Here is a 20,022-nt window from a genome sequence, read left to right on the forward strand (position 1 = left end):
TTCTCTCTAAGGATTCTCTCCCCTCAGTTTGATATGTGAGCTTATGAACTTAAAATATTGCTGGTCTCACAACAGTATGATTCCTTAGTTGTCATGTGAAATATTTCTTTGGTGGTTTCCAAACCACTTTTGGAGTAAACTCTAAGCTCTTTGGGAGGGCCTGCGAGGTCCTTCCAGGGCAGGTCCTGCTCACCTTTCCAGGTGCATTCCCACTGACCCTCCTCAGGTCCCCATCCCTGCCATACACCTGCATTCTGGCCGTGCCACCTCTATGGCAGTTATTTGAATGTGTCATGTTGGCCAACACCATTGTACACAGTGTTGCCTTTGCCTGGAGGGCTCTGCCCATTTTGTCCTCTGCTCCACCGTGGCTTATCCTTCAAGACCCAGCTCAGTTGTCACGTCTTCTGGGAAGCATTCCCAGAAACAACCCCTGTTTCTGTGTGAGGTGTTCCATGTCTCTTCACTGGCGGACCCTGGGTGTCCCTCTGTCTTAACACTTAACAGAGTGCGTTTGTGATTTTTTTGTCTATTTCCTGTACTATTCATGGACCCCAGAGGGCAGTGACTCCGTTCCCTTTATGTCTGTCTTGCCAGTGCTTGATGGATGTTCATCTACACAAAAGAAAAGATAGCATTCATTGTTTTGCTATGGATAATGGTGAAGCTGCATGCAGAAATAAGGGGAAATAATTTACATATATTTGAGAAAAATACTTCTAGTTCTTTTGTGAATTTCTTTATATTTCTGTTCTGATGTGAACATGATTTTGATGAAATGATTCTTTCCTCCCTCTTTCCCTCCCTCCCCTCTCTGCCTTCCTTCCTCTCACTCTCTCCCTCTTCCCCCCCCTTTCCCCCTTCCCCTGCCCTTTACTGATTTGGAAAGGTCTTGGCAGTTATTCACTTGGAATAAATTGAACGATTGAAGTCCTACAAAACAAACAGAGGATAATTAGTGATTTTAAAGTGTGTTAACCCACAAAGATGATTTTCTTTCTCTCCATGACCATTTGGCAAGATGATTCTCTGGGCCTGTGTAATTATGGATGAATGGCACTGAAATGCTTGAATAACAATTTGTAGAAAATACAATTATGAGTAGAAGTCGTTAGTGGGAGTAAATGAGTAGTTTGTTGGTTAACAGGTCAAAGTTGAAAGCCCAAAGAGGTTAAACATTGTATTAAATTACGAGTCAAGAGCATAATCTTGTTTCTTGTAGGCATATGCATAAATTACTGAGCTTTTTAAACTGTATTTTTATATGGTTTTTCTTTTTTATTTTATTTTATTTTTTTTTTATTTGTGGTACAGAAAGGAAGGGAGACACCCGAGCTGGGTTTCTGAAGAGTTCTGTGAAGTGAAATGACTCACATTTGAAATGTGTACGATGCTGTTTTCATCAGAGAAGTCGGTTGATCTACCTTGTATGGCTTTTAAATAGTATTTATAAAGTAAAGGATATAATGTTTTGAGTATCAAAGCTAATTGGGTACAGTTAATATACAGTTACTTCCAGAGGCTAGAATTCCATTAGGTGTCCAGTTCTTTGGTTCTGGATTCAGAAGAGCCAGTTTCAGAACTTGGCGCTGACATCTCCTACTGTGTGATTTTGTCCTGGAAGCGTTATTTTAGCTTCCTAATCTACACAGCCTGTTAAAAGGAAAACAAAACAAAGCAAAACCCAGAAAACCAACAGTTCTTACTTCAGAGTAACACTACTTAGCATAGGTTGGATTTATTCTAAATTCTCAATAATGTTTGTGTTGTTTTTCAGCTTTTTACATGCTGGATATCATATGCTCGTTTAGGTATATATCTGATGAAGGTTTGTAAGTGATTGTCCATATGGCAATAGTCAGAATAATTTAAATCCCTATGAGTTGAATGCTAATCATGAACCCAGTTGACTGCTGTGTTAGAAATTGTGACATTTGTAAAGGAGACATGAGGCAGTGGCCCTGCATTCAAGGTGGGGCAAGAGACATATGTACTGTAATAATTACAGAATAACTTAGTATGAAATATATGGTGCTGACTATAGGTTGCATCACTCAAGTCTCCCCAGGCCTCCCTGAACACTCTCAGCCTGTGGATATTTCAATAGTGATAACCAAAGTATTCCTGCTCACCTCCCCCAACTCTCACAGATCCTCCAGCCCTTACCAACATCCCTGCCTGCTTGTTATAGGTATTCTCATGGCAATTTCATCAGTTAGTCTATTTTCCTCTTATTTTGGTTTTCTTGGTCATTGTGCTCCCTTCAGGAAGGCAGCTGGGGGCTGCCCTGCTGCCCTTGCATTGGGTACCTACCATGAACATACTAAACACAGGGTGCCAAGGGTGCAGACTTTCATTGCTGCCCAGGTGGTCCAACCCTCAGGTGTGGGAGGGTTGTGCTCCATGATGGAACCAAAGGCAACCACTGTTGCCACTTGGGTTCCCACCTGACCATCTGGGTGCCAAAACTTTGGGGTGCTTGCTTCTCCATGTTTCCATCATGATTTTCCTCCTTCAGTACATATTTATTGAACACTTATTATATACAAGACACTGTGATATGCATTGGTACTATGATGGTGGGCAAATATAGGTATAACTTCTGCTGCCATGTTTAATAGGGGAGATAGAGAATGACAGTAATAGAGGTCAAACCCATGTGTTAAGTGCTAGAAAGGAGAGGGACACAATGATATGACAGATTATAAGTCAGGGTTTGACCTAGTTTGGAGGTCTCAGAGGTTTCTCTGAAGGACCAAGTTGAATATCATTCTGAAGAATGAGGCAGAGTGAGTTGATGAAGGAATCCCAGGCAGAGGAGCATCAGGTACAGAATCCATCTGGAGAGTTCCTTCAGGTTCTTTCCTCAGGTTCAGTCATGGGTCCATGAGAGCGAGCCCATGTCTGAGACAGACCCCGTACCATCTCTCTCATCCTTTCCTATCTGTTCCTTTGTGGAAACTTCTCCCATGCAAAGCAACTCAGTCAAATGGCCCACAATCCAGCCAGACATGTGGCTTGCCTAGTCCCAGACGTACACTGACCTTTTACTCAGTAAGAACCCCCTTATCACTGTGGCGTCTATAGGAGGCAGTGGACATCAGCATGGGCTGAAGTGCTCCCTGACATCCAACAGAAGAGGTGAGGCTTGAGCTGTTTTTAGGAGAGCAGATGAGGGGAAGAAAACTGGGCACCCGGTGGAAGGGATAGAACAGGCAAAGGGGTAGAGGTAGGAATGATCCTGTTAAATGAGAAGAAGTACAGTAAAGAGGCTTCCTGGAATGGAGAGTTTATTCAGGAGTCAGAGACCATACAGTGGAGTTTGATTAAGGAGACTCTTGAAAGTCAAGAAGGGAATTTGTGCCTCTGTTACTGAGTACTGTAGGCAGATACGGCAGGTTAATGAACAAAGAAGGGATGTAATTAAAAAAGAACAATGCGTAATGGTCAGAAGAATAAAAGCTGTTTGCAGAGGGTCTAGCTCAGGTGATTATTAAATTTATTTTGACATTCTCCAGTTTGAGATGATGGTAACTCATCCAAATAGCCATATCTGCTATGTAGCTGCAAACATGAGGCTGGCACTCAGGAAACACTCAGGTTGATGTTTTAGTCAGACATGTAGAGGTGTGTTGTTTCTGCAATGAGAGCAAATAAATTATGAGATAATTTTACTGCTTTCTAGAGGCTCTGTCAACATTTGAAAGGTCTTAAGTTTATGTTAATAGTTAAAAATTCACTTCAAAGATTCTCTGTGATTTTTTTCCATTCATTCTGACTTGACTATTATTTATAAGAATGATTAGCTAAAAAATATCTTTGTTGTGCCTGTTCTTGGTTCTGCCACGTTTAGCTGCTTGTTGATAGGTGCACAGCAGGCGTTTGTTGAGTATTGACTGAGTATTATGAACCATTGATCACAGCGTTTAATAGAATTCTGTCATTGACAAACATTTTCTATGCATATTAGAGATTTTTCTGTGCAGACATTCAAGAACAGATCATAGAAATTCACATATATATGCATATACATCAAAATGGACTTTATTTCATTTATTGTTCCCAAAGGTTAAAACATACAAACCAGGAATAAAATTAAAATTATTTTCTTTTGGGGATGATTTATGTCTTAATTTTCACCTGCTCTATAATTAGAAATTTTGAACCCTGGGAATTTTTTTTAAGATAAAATTATTGCCCAAGTAAACTTCGGAAATGACATCATTAACCCAGAGACCTTCCTAAGCCTAGAACAACATTACTGGCACAATGCCCCCGCCACCCAACATAGACAAATAAATAAAGAGGGAAGTTTAAAATAATTTGAAAATGATTTATTGTTGCCCACCTCTGTAGTTAGAGATTCAAGTATTATTACTTTAGTGCAACAAGGGAAGACAGGAAGTTGCTGTGGGCTAGAGGTAAATTATGATCTGTTGCGAAGGAGGAAGGAAACGTGCTGAGGAAAGGAGGAGCTGGGAGTCAGCCTTTTGTTTTCTGAGGTATTGCTTCAGGTAATGGCTGGAAAAAAATCTTTGCCTTGACTCTTGCTGGAAAAGGCCAGAGTAAACTACGAGGCTGGTTAAGGAGCAGCATACTGGTTTGGGGAGGATCAGACGGCTGCCCTGAAGCCTAAAACAAACCAAGGTGTCTAGAGTCACACGTCCCCCCTTGTTCAGCTTTGCTGAGCCATCCTCTCCTGGATACACCTTGTCTTAGAGTATAAGGGGGTCACTTGATACCCTAAGATTTAGGACAACGATTCTGAGGGTAATTTTGACTTTTAACTCTACTGTTACTATTTGTACAGTGAGTTGAAGTCTTCAGTTTAGAAATACATGGTGAACTTCTATCTTGGAGAGTCTACTTGGAAGAAGAAAGAGGTGACCAATTTCATCCTCAAAACAGTGTGATGCAAGGAGGGAAGAGAGAAGACTAAAATATATTGAAGGTCTGTTATGTGGCAAGGTCCACGCTAGTTGTTTCACAGATATTTTCTCATTGAATCGTCCTAAACCCCCAGGAGGGAAGGCTTTGCTGCTTCTGCTTTGTAACTGAGGAAACTGAGACCCACCTTTAAGTATATCACCCAAAGAAACATAGTTAGACTATGGCAAGACTGTGATTCAACTGTAAAGTTAGTCTGACTCCAATTCCTGTGTTTTTCACCCCATATCATTCTCTATCCTGGATTACTTTTATTGTCCCTGGGTGACAGACAAAAAAAACCCAATATCCAAAAAAGTGAAGGCATTGGTGCCTATTGAGCCTGAAGCTTGCTTTCCCAGATTCTTCTTTCACAGGATTTTTTTGGCTGAATAGCATCACGTTCATATTAAGTCTTAAAAATGTCTAAAGGCAAGTTTCCCTCGGATTTGCTTTAGGTTCACTCCCAGAAGTAGTGGCCACCCATCTTCGAGCAGCTGCCTATGCCCGTGACACAGTGTTGGCTCTGGAAGATGCTGTGGACTGGCACGCGGGGGATGAAGTCATTGTCATCAGTGGGATGGGTGCAGAAGGCGCCAAGCCCTTGGAAGAGATTGTCATTGTGGAGACTGCGCAGAATACAGACCTCCATCTGAGGTCGCCCTTGAGGTACTGCATGTCACCTTGGCTCCTTTTAGATGGAAGAAGATGAGGTCTTCACTGTGTTGGTGGCTGACATTTGTTTGTCTTTCAATAACGTAGTTTTACATTAAATAATAGTAGACATTTTGACAAGAAGATTACAAAGCATGAAACATTTGGAAGATTAAGACTTCTTAAATAAGTTTCTCTGGTAAGACTCTAGAACTTTTGTCTTGCAGTAGATGGTCAGTGCAATAGTCAGCATAGTTCCTAATTTTCACATACTTGTGATGATAGTTCACTCTTCTTTATCTGAGTTTCTAAAGAAACAGAGCCCCAGATGGAGAATTAGGCTAATTTAGTGGCTTACTATTCCTAATAAGATTTGGAGTGATACCGGTCAGAATGGCCATCATCAAAAAATCTACGAACAATAAATGCTGGAGAGGGTGTGGAGCAAAGGGAACCCTCTTGCACTGTTGGTGGGAATGTAAATTGATACAGCCACTATGGAGAACAGTATGGAGGTTCCTTAAAAAACTAAAAATAGAACTACCATATGACCCAGCAGTCCGACTACTGGGCGTATACCCAGAGAAAACCATAATTCAAAAAGAGTCCTGTACTACAATGTTCATTGCAGCTCTATTTACAATAGCCAGGACGTGGAAGCAACCTAAGTGTCCATCAACAGATGAATGGATAAAGAAGATGTGGCACATATATACAATGGAATGTTACTCAGCCATAAAAAGAAATGAAATTGAGTTATTTGTAGTGAGGTGGATGGACCTAGAGTCTGTCATGCAGAACGAAATAAGTCAGAAAGAGAAAAACAAATACTGTATGCTAATACGTATATATGAAAAAAAAAAAAAAAGGTTCTGATGAACCTAGGGGCAGGACAGGAACAAAGATGCAGACGTAGAGAATGGACTTGAGGACACAGGGAAGGGGAAGGGGAAGCTGGGACGAAGTGAGGGAGTAGCATTGACATATATACACTACCAAATGTAAAATAGATAGCTAGTGGGAAGCAGCTCCATAGCACAGGGAGATCAGCTCAGTGCTTTGTGACCACCTAGAGGGGTGGGATAGGGAGGGTGGGAGGCAGACGCAAGAGGGAGGGGACATGGGGATATATGTATACATATAGCTGATTCACTTTGTTATACAGCAGGAACTAACACACCATTGTAAAGCAGTTATACTCCAATAATGATGTTAAAAAAAAATAATGCAACAACAAAGATTTTGGGTGATATCTTCAGATGTGTCATTTTCTTTTTCTTTGTTTCAGATATTCTCACAACTCCACAGAGAATTGGGTGGCTGGAGAGCTCCATGTTTTAAAGGTCATGGTGGTTCTCCTCAGCAGGAGTGTTACCATACAGGGAAATCTCACTGATGAGAGGGTGCAGCTCCTTGCTTCATGCCAGAGGGCCAGTGCTTCAGAAGGTAGAGAAACATTTTGTTGGGAAGTCCAGTGGGTGAAAAAGAATGTTCTTACTGTCCAATGATAAGTGGTATGGTTGACTTCTTTCAAGTGCATGTTCCTAATATTCTGTAGTTTTCACAGTGCTCTTGATAAGTCATCATTTCCCCTCCTGCCTTCAACCCCCTTGTGAAAGAGATAGACAAAAGTATCTGCTTGAGAAAGTAATTATTTTTCTGGGGAAAAATATTCGTGTTAAATAATGAAATCTGGAGAGTTGAATTAAATTTCCAGGTTAGAGGTTATAATGAAGTCTTGACACTGATTCCAGGCCTCTTCTAAAATTCTCAGGAAAACTGATTAATGCCAGAGTCAGGGATACAGGCGGCACATTCTTATGGGTTAGACCTGTAAGGCTCTTCCCTCCCTCCACCACCCCCAGTTTTAGAGTTTGTTTTCTGAGTGAAATTACCACATACTTTAAGTAAGTGGTTGAAAAAGTCAATTTATCTTCTAGAAGAATAACAGGCACTGAATCACACTGATGTACCTATTAAACATCTATTTCAGGGATGGTTAGTTTAGTAGGTTATGTTTTGGTTTCCCAGGCTGTGGATTATGAGGCTTTCACATGTTGTGAAGACATCATTTGTCAACTTTGGTCCAGGATGGTGTGAGTGTCAAGGATGACTCCCAGGCATGAGCTCTGGATGGATGAGGAGGCTATTTATTGAGATGGGAAGAGGAACAGGTTTTGGGGGTGGGAGGGTGGAGATCATGAGTTTAATTTTGTACATGTCGGGGCTGAGATGCCAGGCCAGCATGTGAGTAGAGATGTCTGGTAGTGTCTGGAGCCTGGAAGAAATGTCAAGGCTGGAGTTAAAGGTTTGAGTCATGCCTATGTATAGATGCCTGTGGGTGTAATGTTGGGATGTGGTTGGGTAAGAGGGACCTTGATCCCACTCCCCACCCCTCTAGTCATCTAGCTCATAAATGTGTCATTCTGAAAAAGATGTTTGTATCCAGTGGGTTAGAATCCAGTGACTGGCAACTTTAACAATTCTGCTGAATTGGGACCTGCAGTCTATTCAAACTCTCTTGGTAATTCTCATACAGGTATTCTCAGATCATATTGTACAAATCATGGCATTTGATCATGCTGCAAGAGAGACCATGCTTCTAGGTTTACACCAGTATAAATCTGTTGTCTCCTAATGGAAAAAAAACCCTAGTTACACCACAACTCTTAAACATTACTAAACAATTCTAAAAATAAAACAAAATTCATAGACCCTTATTAAAAAAAATAATATGTCACTCACCTCTTCTTTGTGTGGGGCTCAAGTATGGGAACAAGGTAGCCAAATACAATAACAAGAGACCTGGACACTGGAAAATATTATGGAGCAATGTCATATATAATCAAAATTGTGACAAAGTGTACAAATATAAAACACCTCTTTATTCTCCTCATACATTCATCCTTTGGGTGCTGGCAAATGACTGTTGAATGGTCCATCATTTTGTATTAGTGACATTTCTTCTTTGGTTTATTCACCTGGATAATAAAGAGTTAATTCAGGAGATGATTTCTTCTCCATCCTGAGGTCAGTCCACACCACCAAATGCCATGTGTCAACACAAAGCGTCTGGACCCTGAGGTCACAACGCTTTGGTAGTTGCGTGTGGTACTATGTTCATGCTGTCTGCTGTTCTCACTAGCGGCTGTGCTGGGAAGGAGGCCCTGGTGTGGGGGGCTGCTCAGTCACTCCTCTGGAGCCCTCTGCCATTTCTTCAGTGGCATGATTGCTGTGCCTCCAAACCATAAAGCGACAAAATATCGGGAAAGCCCCACTGGACATCTCAAGACAAAAAAGAGCCGTGGTTACATTCAGCGCTCACATCTCTTCCCTACAATTATCCACCACGAGAGGGTCATTTGATTGCACACTCCCTCCGGGGGATCTTTTGGATTGAAATAAGCATCTATTTAGGTTGGGTTTGCGGGTTCTAGTCATCCTCTTTGTGACAGTAATTAAGGTGATTGATTTGGGGGCTTCTGGAAATAATAGAGTGAATGTAACATCATGTCCTAGTTATTGGATGTTTTAATTAATAATCCAAAGAGGAGAATCAAAGTAAAAGGGAAGTAAGATTATTAAAGGAAATAAACAATCATGGTTTGCCCTTTGTGCTAACAGTGCCTTTCGTACTGGGAGATTTGTCCTGAAGCCTATTGTATATACTTCTGCTCCCCTTGACTTCGTTCTGTGTTTCAGGTGATTTGCAGAACTGTTTGTATTTCAAGAGTGAGAAGATGCTGGGATCCAGGGATCTGGGAGCCAGAGTCATCATTCAGTCTTTTCCGAAGGAGCCCAGCTGGGTCCAGCTGAAGGGAGTGCAGTTCCGGGACTTGGGGCAAGCCTTCTGTAAGCATGTGAGCTCGCTGACTCTGGTGGGAGCTCTGAGAGGTAAGGACGCCGAGGCATAACGTCTCATTTTTCTTTCCTCTTCCATATTCTAGGCTCTCCATGCAGGGGGTCCTGGTAGGTGGTATGTGAGGACATGGGGGGGATCAGAGATGGATAACTATACCCTAGATCTGTGGTTCTCAAACTTTAACATGCCTAAAAAGTCACTTGGGGAGCTTATTAAAATTCTCACTTAGAGACCCTGCTGAGACAAATTCTGATATAAAGTGGGCCTAGAGATCTGAATTTTTAACAAACCTTCTGATTCTGGAACAAGTAGTCCAAGGAGTACCCTTTGAGAAATGTCACTATAGGTACAACAGATGTGGAGGGAACCACACAAATCCGTGTTTTGAATCCTGCCACTACGATTTACTGGCTTTGTGACTGCAGGCAGATTGACATTGAATAGTGTAAATCATCAATCAAGGCTAGCGGAAAGCACTTCGTGAAGATGTCCTAACGCAGAGGAATCTCCTGCTGGGAAAATGGGAGAGAATGGCTGAGAACCAGGCACTCTTCCGGGGGATATAGAGTGGGCAGAGTGTGCAGATCTTGACCAGACCTGAAGAGATAGGAAGGAAGTAGGAAACATCCAAGGCAGGTGGGAACAAGTAGGTAAAAAAGATCAGAATCAGAAAAGAAGAATGTGACCAGATGTACTGATAAAGACTCTGAGATCAAAGTTGGAGGGACGTGGGAGCATCCAGGGCAAAATGCCAATGTCAGAATCTGATATACAGAGATGAGAGACTTGGGTACAGATGCTGAGTGATGAAGAAAGCAGCTCCGTCTCACAGTTATGCTCCCCAGAGCTCAGCACCTCAGCACCCACATATGCCAGCTTTGCCTTCCTTGATAGGGTGGTGCTCTGGGGGTTGATGCCTGGCAAAGCACGTCAGGGCATATTGGAGGTTCAGGTGGGCCTTGAGAGGTGCTCGGATTTCAACAGGTAATGACAAAGTACTCCTTGAGGTCATCAAAAGCAAGATCCTGGCTAGCCAGCTGTAGCATTTTTTTTTTTCTTATTTCAAATCATCTGCATGCCAAGAATGTCTATTTATCCTAATTTTCCAGATCTCTTCCACCTTATTTATTTCTTTTTACGCCCCTATAGGAGGATGGTTCCTCACATGGCTCTTTCCCTAGTACATTAGGACCATCAGTATCTTTGTGTCCTTCTCTCTGTTTCTTCGGTCTCATGGTGCTTATGATGCTGAGGAATATTTGATGTGGGCCAGTTCCGGTAGAAGTGAGGGGAGTAGTCACATATGAGTTATCAATGAACATAATCAACCCCCCCATCAAAAACTCACTTACTCTGCCTCCTCAACCTCTGCTTCAGAGTACCTGCACTCTTATTTATTTATATACATTAAGTTTTATTTGAAAAAGGGGTCGGTGCTTAACAGAAGTTTGAAATCCACTGAATTAATACATTATCTCCTGTAGGTCTCTGTTAAAATGCAAATGTGTTTCCTGGGAGGGGGAAACCCATAAACACAGAGGTTAGAAACTTCTGGCATGCTTGCCAAAGAATCCTTTATTGGTTCATGCCCTACAGACTCCCATGACCTGTATGGCCAACTGTCCCCAGTTACTGGAGTTGGAGAGTGATGGAATCTTTGCATGCAAGCTGCTTTTAAAGGTTTACCGAGCCCTGACCTCCACCCACAATAGATAGCTCTGTAAACACATTAGTACTTCCTGGTTGTTCAGATGAGCAGGTGTATTCTGATGGAGTGACGTTATGGTGGAGGTCTGGAGTCGGGAAAAGTCTGCAGCAGGCAGTGTTTCCTACGTGAGTGGGTATGGATGGGTTAACTCATTGGTGACTGATGTGAGGGCATCTGGTACTGGGGGAGCTGAGGTCGAGGGGAATCTACAGGCTCTGTGTCTAGGGGACATCATAGTTGAGAATTTTCTTGAGAGTCCCAATTTAAAAGTCAAATTATTACGTAATCCAAAGTCATTTTTCCAATACTTCAAACATTTGGTGTTGATATAATCTCTCTCACTACCTGGAAATAATACAAAACTTCTTTTTGAGGATTTATAATTTTACTATCCAAATAATACATTTTTATTATTTTAATGTGAGTTTCCTCCATCAGACTCAAGATACACAAGTTCAGAATTTACTTAGTTTTATTCATCTTTATGTCTCTGGCACAAGGCACAATTCCTGAAATATATAGTTGATACTCAGTAAATATTTATTGATTGATTGATTCAGTCCACATACATTGATTTGGGGATCATAAAATATGCCATGGAGCCAGTGTAATGGATTTCCTAAAATGTCAATGTCTCTTAGTATGGTAGAGGGTATTTCCCCTTCAGTTTCACAAACCACTGTATTCAAGGTGGTTATATTCAATAACTTTGCTATATACCTGAAACATTGTAAATCAACTATACTTCAATTAAAAAAATTACTTTGTAGCTCAGGAAATAATGACTACCTCTCCTCATGCCAGAGGCAGTTTTCAGAGATCAGGGTTGGTCCACAAGCAGTGCTCTTCACATCGTCCTTAACATCTTTTGAGCTACTGTCCACCATATTGTGATCAGAGTAGATACCAAAGATGGCGGCCAGTAGGAAATCTTGACGGCCACGCATTCCTCTGTGGTTTGGCCATACTGTCTCTTTCTCAGGTGGTTTTCTTTACTAACACGTGGTCCTTGGATTCCACCCTGCTTATCTTTGGTATCTTTGAGGTACCTTGGTCTGTGCTGCCCATTTTCTTGATTTGATTTATGCTGCCAACTCCTTATTTCTTGAGTTTTATATATTGTGTGGGAGAATGTTCTTAGTTATATTCTAGCTTGCTTTGGAGATGATTAACAGAATGTGAGGAACCTTCGAGATTCCCATCTAATTTTTACCTTCCTCTTTGCTGTTCAGGTTCCTACATGCAGGGCTGTACCGTGTGGCGATCTTTCAGCAGAGGCCTCAGCATGGCCAGGACCTTGGGCCTGAAGGTGGACAGTAACGTGTTCTACGATATTTTAGGCCACACGCTGCTGGTGGGTAAGTGAAACAAGCTTGTTTAATTTTGGCATTCTGGTGGAGGACACATCATTTTATAAAAGGAATCATCCCCAAATTTAAATTTCCAATTTGTAAAAACTTTAGCCTCTGATCATTAGAAATAGGCCGTAGTTAAAAATTCTAATTTTAAATTTAGTCATTACTGATTGGCTAACTAAGCTTTACCAATAGGAAACTGATTTTTATTTTTTATTTATTTTTATTTTTTAAATCTTATTGAGGTGTAGTTGATTTACAATGTTGTGTTAATTTCTTCTGTACAGCAATGTGACTCAGTTATACATATATATATATATATATATATTCTTTTTCATATTCTTTTCCATTATGGTTTGCCACAGGATATTGAATATAGTTCCCTGTGCTATACAGTAGGCCCTTGTTGTTTATACATCCTATATAATAGTTTGCATCTGCTAATCCCAAACTCCCAATCCTTCCTTCCTCCACCCCTTCCTTGGCAACCACAAGTCTGTTCTCTGTCTCTGAGTCTGTTTCTGAGGAAACTGATTTTTAAAGATGGCATTTCAGTTCAGGTTAATAAATATACAATGGGAGATTTTAAAATTTATTGTCAGTAATTTTAACAATAATTCAAAGTCACATAAATAGGTGTTTGTGCAGTCTCATGGAGTGTCAAACCTGGATGTTGAACAAGGAGTTAAAAATGTTGAATTCTGTTCTTTGCTGCTCTTGTGGCTTGCTGAAGAAGCCCATGTTTCAAGAATCTTCTAAATGGTCACTTGTATCCACTTTTGTTTCCTAAAGTTCATTCCCCTTGCGATGCCTAGAATTATCCTTAACAATCTCAGATTGCATCATATCACTCCTCTCCTTAAAGCCCTTTAAGAATTTCTTATTTCTCTTAGAATACAATCCAAAATCCTTACTCTGGCTTAAAAGACTCCCTTAATGATTTTGCCTTTATTAACCTTGGTACACTTATCCTGCTATTGTCCTCTCCCTGTGTACTCTAACTGCACGGACCTATTTTATTTTAATTCTTTCTAAAGACCACGCTTTCTCCTGCATCAGGGCCTTTGCATGGCTCTTTCCTTCTGCTCATACCACTCACTCTCCTCCTGTAAGAGTGTCTCCCCCACACTCCCAAGGCAAGTCCATCTGTCTGAGCTCTTTTACCAACAATCATTACTTATTGATTTAAAAATTATATATCATGTTTCTGATCATGTGTTTTACCACCAGATTTCATGTGAACATTTTCCCCTTCGCACTTAGCACCTTAACTAGTGCACTTGGAGATATATTTGTTGAAAGAAGTGAATGTATTAATGAACAACGGGTCTTTGGTTATATCGGAATAAAAAAGCAAATCAGAGGTTTTCACAGAAAGTAAGACTCTAACTGTACTTGTTAGATAGTGTTTTCTATTTAAATAAATTCTGTGATATCATCAGTGAGAAAATGTGTATGTTTCATTTAGGAATGATCTGTTAAGATAAACGCTAGAAAGGTTCTAACCCTGAGAGGGAAACTGTTTAGTGGGAAATTATGGATCATGTAAACTAACTCAAGCTCGAAAAGGCAAAGAGCTAAGGACAATAGAAGTCATCAGGTGAAGGAAAATCTTTTGATTGGAAAAGGACAGCTACAGGGCAGTCAGACTAACACGTAGAGGATTGACTTTGCTTATTCTTACTTTTGTTGCTGTAAGGGAAAAGTTTTTTGAAACCTGGGGCAGAAATTCAGGGAGGTACCCTAACAATATTATTTTAGGAGGAAACAAGTATATGGAATAGACATTAACTAGGCAAGGAAGAAAACCTGCAGGAGGAATTTGGCCTTGAGTGCTTGGATATCGTGAATTGGAGGCTCTTGACATCTACTGCATTACAGGTGATGGAATTAGAATATCTGTCAGTGCATTTTAGATAATGTACTCAATCATGCAAGATGAGTTTGCAAACTCAGACTCATGAAGTGACATGGGAAGCCCAGACACCTAAAGACCTAGAAGAAAGGGGGTCTGTGGGGTTGCTCTGTGTGGATACCATGTAAGTGGCTGATCTCTATGTAGCATGGCCCGTGCTCTTTTATTCTCTTCTATTTCAAACCTCTGGTTTGACTGTGAGGGTCTCAGGTCTTGTCTAACCTGTTCCTCCAGGACATTCCCGCTCTTTCAGGGGAAGAGAAGGGCATGCAGATGTCTGGTGGTCAATTCAAACAGCTAAGGATGGGGCTGGACCTGACATAGGGGTGTGTGACATTTAACTAAGAAGACAGTCAGACTCTTCTTAAGAAGTAAAACGGTAGATCTCTTTGTTGTTATTTTTTTAATTTAAAACGAGCTTCTGATTCATGATACTCTAGAACTAAAAAGTTCACATAATCTGAATCTGTTTGTCTGGTTCATAGATAAAAACACAACACAAAATCAAAACAAGCCACACCAAAAAAAAGAAATAGTATTTCAGCATCTCTCATTTTCCTGGGTGGCGTGAAACATGCTGAGCTAACATGACCTTTTGTTCTCAGGTGCGTCCCCTGAGATAAGGTATATCCCTTGGGAGGTTATTCCTGGAAGAGAAAATGGTAAATATGTAAACTGGTTTTAAAACTGTTACCATCCATTTAAGTCGTCATACATTTTATAGACAAGCCTGCTGGCAGTATGTTAGATATCTTAAATTTGCTGAACACACTAGATGTTTATATATATACATATACGTATATGCATGATGAGAACTATAACGTGTATTAGTAGAAATAAGAACGTTGAGTTGAGTACATTTTAATTATGTTGGTGAATCCCCTTTTCTTAAATTAGACTGGTCAGAACAGGGGAATATAATAAGAAACAATGTGATCATCAGTGTTTCTGGCGCCGAGGGACTTTCCAGTACTGAAATGGTGACACCCTCTGGTATCTACATCCGTGATCCCACCAATGTTATAGAGGTAAGATCTTCAGCTCCCAGGACGGTCAGAAATGAGAGGCATAAAATTCACTCCGGAAGTTATCCAGAGTGGCAGCATCAGTGGTGTGGTATGCAGCATCTACTAGCTGCACAATGGTAACAGGAAACTACTTTATGATTTTGGGTTAAACGATGCTTTAGGATAAATGCTATCACTTCCCTCAGAATTCCTGTGAACACCCTTTGAAGCAATATTTATACAAAGCAAAACAAAGTAGATATTGATTATTTTCTGGTCATTTAGGTTAATGCAAACTAAAATATCTTCCTGAGCCATCTTCTGTGGTTGCTGAATTTGGTCTCGATTCCAATAATAAATACTTACTAAATCTTCACTATGTTACTATACTAATGTGGTCATATTGTTGCCCTTTAAGAGTGTTCAAAATTGAGGGTCAGCAGAGTCACGAGGTGTGTGAGATCACATCACATTCCAGGATGAATGAATTACATTTGACGCTTGAACAACACGGGTTTGAACTGCATGGGTCCACTTACACTCGGATTTCTTTCAATAGTAAATATTACACTACCACACTATCCACAGTTAGCTGAATCCTTGGACGTGGAACCATGGGCACCGAGGGATCATATATATGGAAGGTGGACTATAAATTATATGTGGATTTTTGACTGCGTAGAGGGTTGGCACTCCCAACCCCTGCATTGTTCAAGGGTCAGCTATACACTCTGATGGCCTTGGTTTTTTATCCCATTATTTAATACAACTTAATATTACTTCTTGGTAAATTTCTCTCTAAACACTTTAAGAAATTAATTTTTCTGGTAGTTTAACCATAGATCTGTGAATGAGGAATTGCATCAGAGTAGTGGGAAGGCCATTTAGTTTCCCCTTTTCCAATAATTTTGTCCCATGGACCATCTATGAAAGGGTTAAGGGTCTCACTCTTCAGGACTTGGCTCTGAGTACCTACTGTGTCATGACAGTGATGCCAAGTTTCTGAGGACCGGAGAGAAGGAACTTCTCCCTCTCTGATCATCTGTTTTTAATTACCTTCAGCTGAATAACCCCTAATAAAAGTCATGGTTATCTCCTCAACCCTCCGCCAGACTCTTAATTACCTTTATTCCAAGCACAGTGCTTACACCCTATTTTCGGTGCCTAATGGGGGCAGCTAATGTGCCAGTGAGGGCAGGAGGCAGCAGTGCCTGGATTGAAGGAAACCAACCTGTAGACGCAGAACAATGAGAGTGACGTTTAACTTGTTGGTGACCACATGGTTTGCTGCATAACTATGCCAGCAAGCTTTGGGGACTAAAGAGTTACGTTTTTGCCTAGTTTCTTGGGTAACATAATCTTGACTACTCTGAAGTAGTAGACCCTCAGGGTTGCCCAGGTCATTTTCCTTCAGGAGGCTGGAATGTATCTAAATCCCACCTTGAGTGTCAGAGGTGCTGCCTGGCTTTGCTTCACTGGGTAGCTCGTTGCCTCCTGGGTGGGTGTTCTGGCCACTACTTGACTAGTAAGAAATGAGCTGACGAGCAGTTACCACAGAGAACAGTACGGAGGCTCCTTAAAAAACTAAAAATAGAGTTACCATATGGCCCAGCAATCCCACTCCTGGGCGTATATCTAGTTCGAAAAGATACGTACACCCCAGTGTTCATAGCAGCACTATTTGCAATGCTTCCGAGACATGGAAGCGACCTAAGTGTCCACCAACAGATGAATGGATAAACAAGATGTGGTATATATATATATATATATATAATGGAATATTACTCAGCCATAAAAAGAATGAAACAATACCATTTGCAGCAACATGGATGGACCTAGAGATTATCATACTAAGGTGAAGTAAGTCAAAGAAAGAGACAAATGCCATATGATATCACTTATATGTGGAATCTAAAAAAAATGATACAGAAGAGCTTACTTACAAAACAGAAACAGATTCACAAACAGAAAACAAGCTTATGGTTACCAAGTGGGAAAGGGGGGAGCGGGGTAAATTAGGAGTTTGGGATTAACAGATACCAGCTACTATATATAAAGTGGATAAACAACAAGGACCTACTGTATAGCACAGAGAACTATATTCAGTATCTTGCAATAACCTATAATGGAAAAGAATATGAAAAAGAATATATATATATATATATATATATATATGTATATATAACTGAATCACTTTGCTGTATACCTGAAACTAACACAAAACAAACAAGCAAAACAAAACAAAAGAAATGAGCTGGCTATATATGTGCAGAGAACCAGAGAGCCGCCTACCAACTTATAGGTCACTTGAGTCTTTGCACACTGACCTGCAGAGCAGTGCCTAGAAAGCAATGAAAAATTTGAGCCCAAAACAAATTGTTTGTTCTCTGTTAGATGCCTTCCCTTTCCATCCATTTACTTTCTTCCTCTTATATCCACTTTACAAAATTGAAAAATAATACAATGCATGTGTTTGGAGAATGAGATTTTAGTTTAAGCTGGTAATGTAAATTCATTAAGTATATTCATTAGGTAAATTCCTGACATTTTCATCTTCAATGATCTTAAAATTCTGTAGTTCTCTTTTCATTAGCTTATTAACTTTTAGACCTTAGCACAGCATCTGAAATGTAGTAGTTGCTCAGTAAAAATTAATGAAATATAATGAATGAATGGCTGTAGGTATAATTCCATAATCAAAGAATAGGGGGAAGAAAAAGGAAAATAAAGACTAGATTCCAAGATCCCGCAATCATTTTGATGACTGACAAGTAAGATGTTTCATCTGTGTCAGCATTTAGATCCTGTGGAATTCATCTCTCAGTGTTAAATTTTGCACAGTCCTCTCCAATTTTGCAGCTGCGCCACTGGGGTTCCACTGTGCTGTCTCTTTCATAGTCTATTGTCTGGAGTGTGCCACAACCAAGGACATAGGTGTGACTGGGAGTATGTGTCAGAACCTAAAAATTAGGAACTTCTCTTAGTGCCAACGAAGGTCATTTCAGTCAATGGGCAAACAGTAAGCTAGTGTTTATTAGGTGTGTCCTATGTGGATGATACACAGAGTACTTTGAAAAATATATTTTAGAAATATATTTTTATTCCAAAGTGATAGTAAGGAGGCTACAACAACAATGATAAGGGTGGTGGTGGTAGTGGTGTGTGTGTGTGTGTGCGTGAGAAACCTGTCCTCTTCCAGTGTTGTTCTGATGCTCAAGAGAGAGATATCCCTTATATTGTGAGGAACTGTCTCACGGGGCATGGTGTTTATGTTCTGCTCTGTGAGTGGTTCAGAGCTGACTGCCCCTTAAGAGGATGGAGCCAAGCCTTGCACGTGCTCAGTTTTTGTGACCCCTTTACCCACCTTGCTTTTCAGTTTCCTTGCAGTTTGGCAAAACATTTTTTTTAAAGCCACTGTATTACTGTGATTCATTAGGCTATTTCTTTTATAAACTTTTAATTTTGAAATAATTTTAGACTCAGAAGTTGCAAAAATAGAACAGAGAGTTCCTGTGTGTCCTTCCCCCAGCTTCCCCCAATGGTAACATAACCATAACCATTGCCATAGAGCAATGGCAAAACCAGGAAATCGACATTGGGACAAGACTGTTATGTAAATGAAAGCCCTTATTTAGACTTGAAGGTGACCTAGTCCTAGTGGCTGGGCAACCAATCCAGAAAGCCTAAACCTTCTCTCCTACATACAGAAGTTGACCTTAAAATCTCTGGCCTGGCAGGTAGGCAGGAAGAAACGGAGCTGATCCTTAATTAAGTCTCTGCAGTTATTTGTGGTTGTATATTGTTCCTGGAATGCTGGGATCCAGAGCCTAGGACCAAATGCTCTGCCCAGTGCATGGAACTCACCTGGGTTCCCAGGAAGCCGTCTTTACAGTTCACTCACCCTCAACCCTGCTTGGTATCAGGGGATTTCAAGTGCGATATTCCTTTTTAGTTTTCATAGCCACAAGTGGTCTGCCTGCCTCCCTGCCCAGGCTGCTGCTGAGCCAGGTCCAGGGCAGTTTTTCTGAGAAGCAAAACCTGAGCTTTGTGCCTTCTTGCTAGTGAGGACTCAACATGATATTCCCATCTGAATGTCCAAGGAACTTGGAATATTCCTTTGTATACTCCTTAGATAGGCTTTGCCAGGCTTTGCATGCATCACCTTGCAGTGTCCGGAGCACTTCATTTCCAGGCTGTCTCCCCACCGCACTCCAGCATCTGAGTCTCTGACTCCTTTATGGGTGTTTCTTATCTGTCCAGAGGCTTCGTCTTTCCAGGAGACATAACCTATGTTGACCTCAGGCTGGAAGGTCTTTGCTCTCCGTCAGCGAGAGACTGTTCACTCCCAGAGCTCCAGAATATCCCATGTGTCTGTGGGCATTGGACATTTCCCACGACCAGACCCCTGTTTAGAACAGCCAACAGAAACCCCCTGAAGACCAGCCCTTTGAAAACATCCATTTAATTTGAGGGGAATTCGTTCTGGTTTGTGAATCAATTTTGTAAGGAATTCTGTGTTTAAAGGCCGATTTCAGCTCTCTAGCTCTCTCCACTCAATAGCTAATGTATATTTAAGAGCTGCCTGAAGGGTTAAC

The 20,022-nt window shown here is 40.9% G+C and overlaps 1 protein-coding gene across 18 annotated transcripts in view; it reads left to right on the forward strand.

Annotated features, from left to right (window-relative positions):
* Positions 1 to 20,022, forward strand: part of PKHD1 (PKHD1 ciliary IPT domain containing fibrocystin/polyductin) — a 439,380-nt gene that overhangs the window by 177,918 nt on the left and 241,440 nt on the right. For all 18 annotated transcript variants that reach the window (XM_082411613.1, XM_082411609.1, XM_082411612.1 and 15 more), the window contains 6 exons: positions 5,385 to 5,595; positions 6,869 to 7,026; positions 9,283 to 9,474; positions 12,383 to 12,508; positions 15,026 to 15,082; positions 15,318 to 15,448. In XM_082411613.1, the coding sequence (XP_082267739.1) occupies positions 5,385 to 5,595; positions 6,869 to 7,026; positions 9,283 to 9,474; positions 12,383 to 12,508; positions 15,026 to 15,082; positions 15,318 to 15,448 (875 nt within the window). The remainder of the gene's footprint in view (positions 1 to 5,384; positions 5,596 to 6,868; positions 7,027 to 9,282; positions 9,475 to 12,382; positions 12,509 to 15,025; positions 15,083 to 15,317; positions 15,449 to 20,022) is intronic.

This window comes from Balaenoptera physalus (assembly GCF_965194825.1).
Source record: "Balaenoptera physalus genome assembly, chromosome: 11".
Taxonomy (NCBI): Eukaryota; Metazoa; Chordata; class Mammalia; order Artiodactyla; family Balaenopteridae; genus Balaenoptera; species Balaenoptera physalus.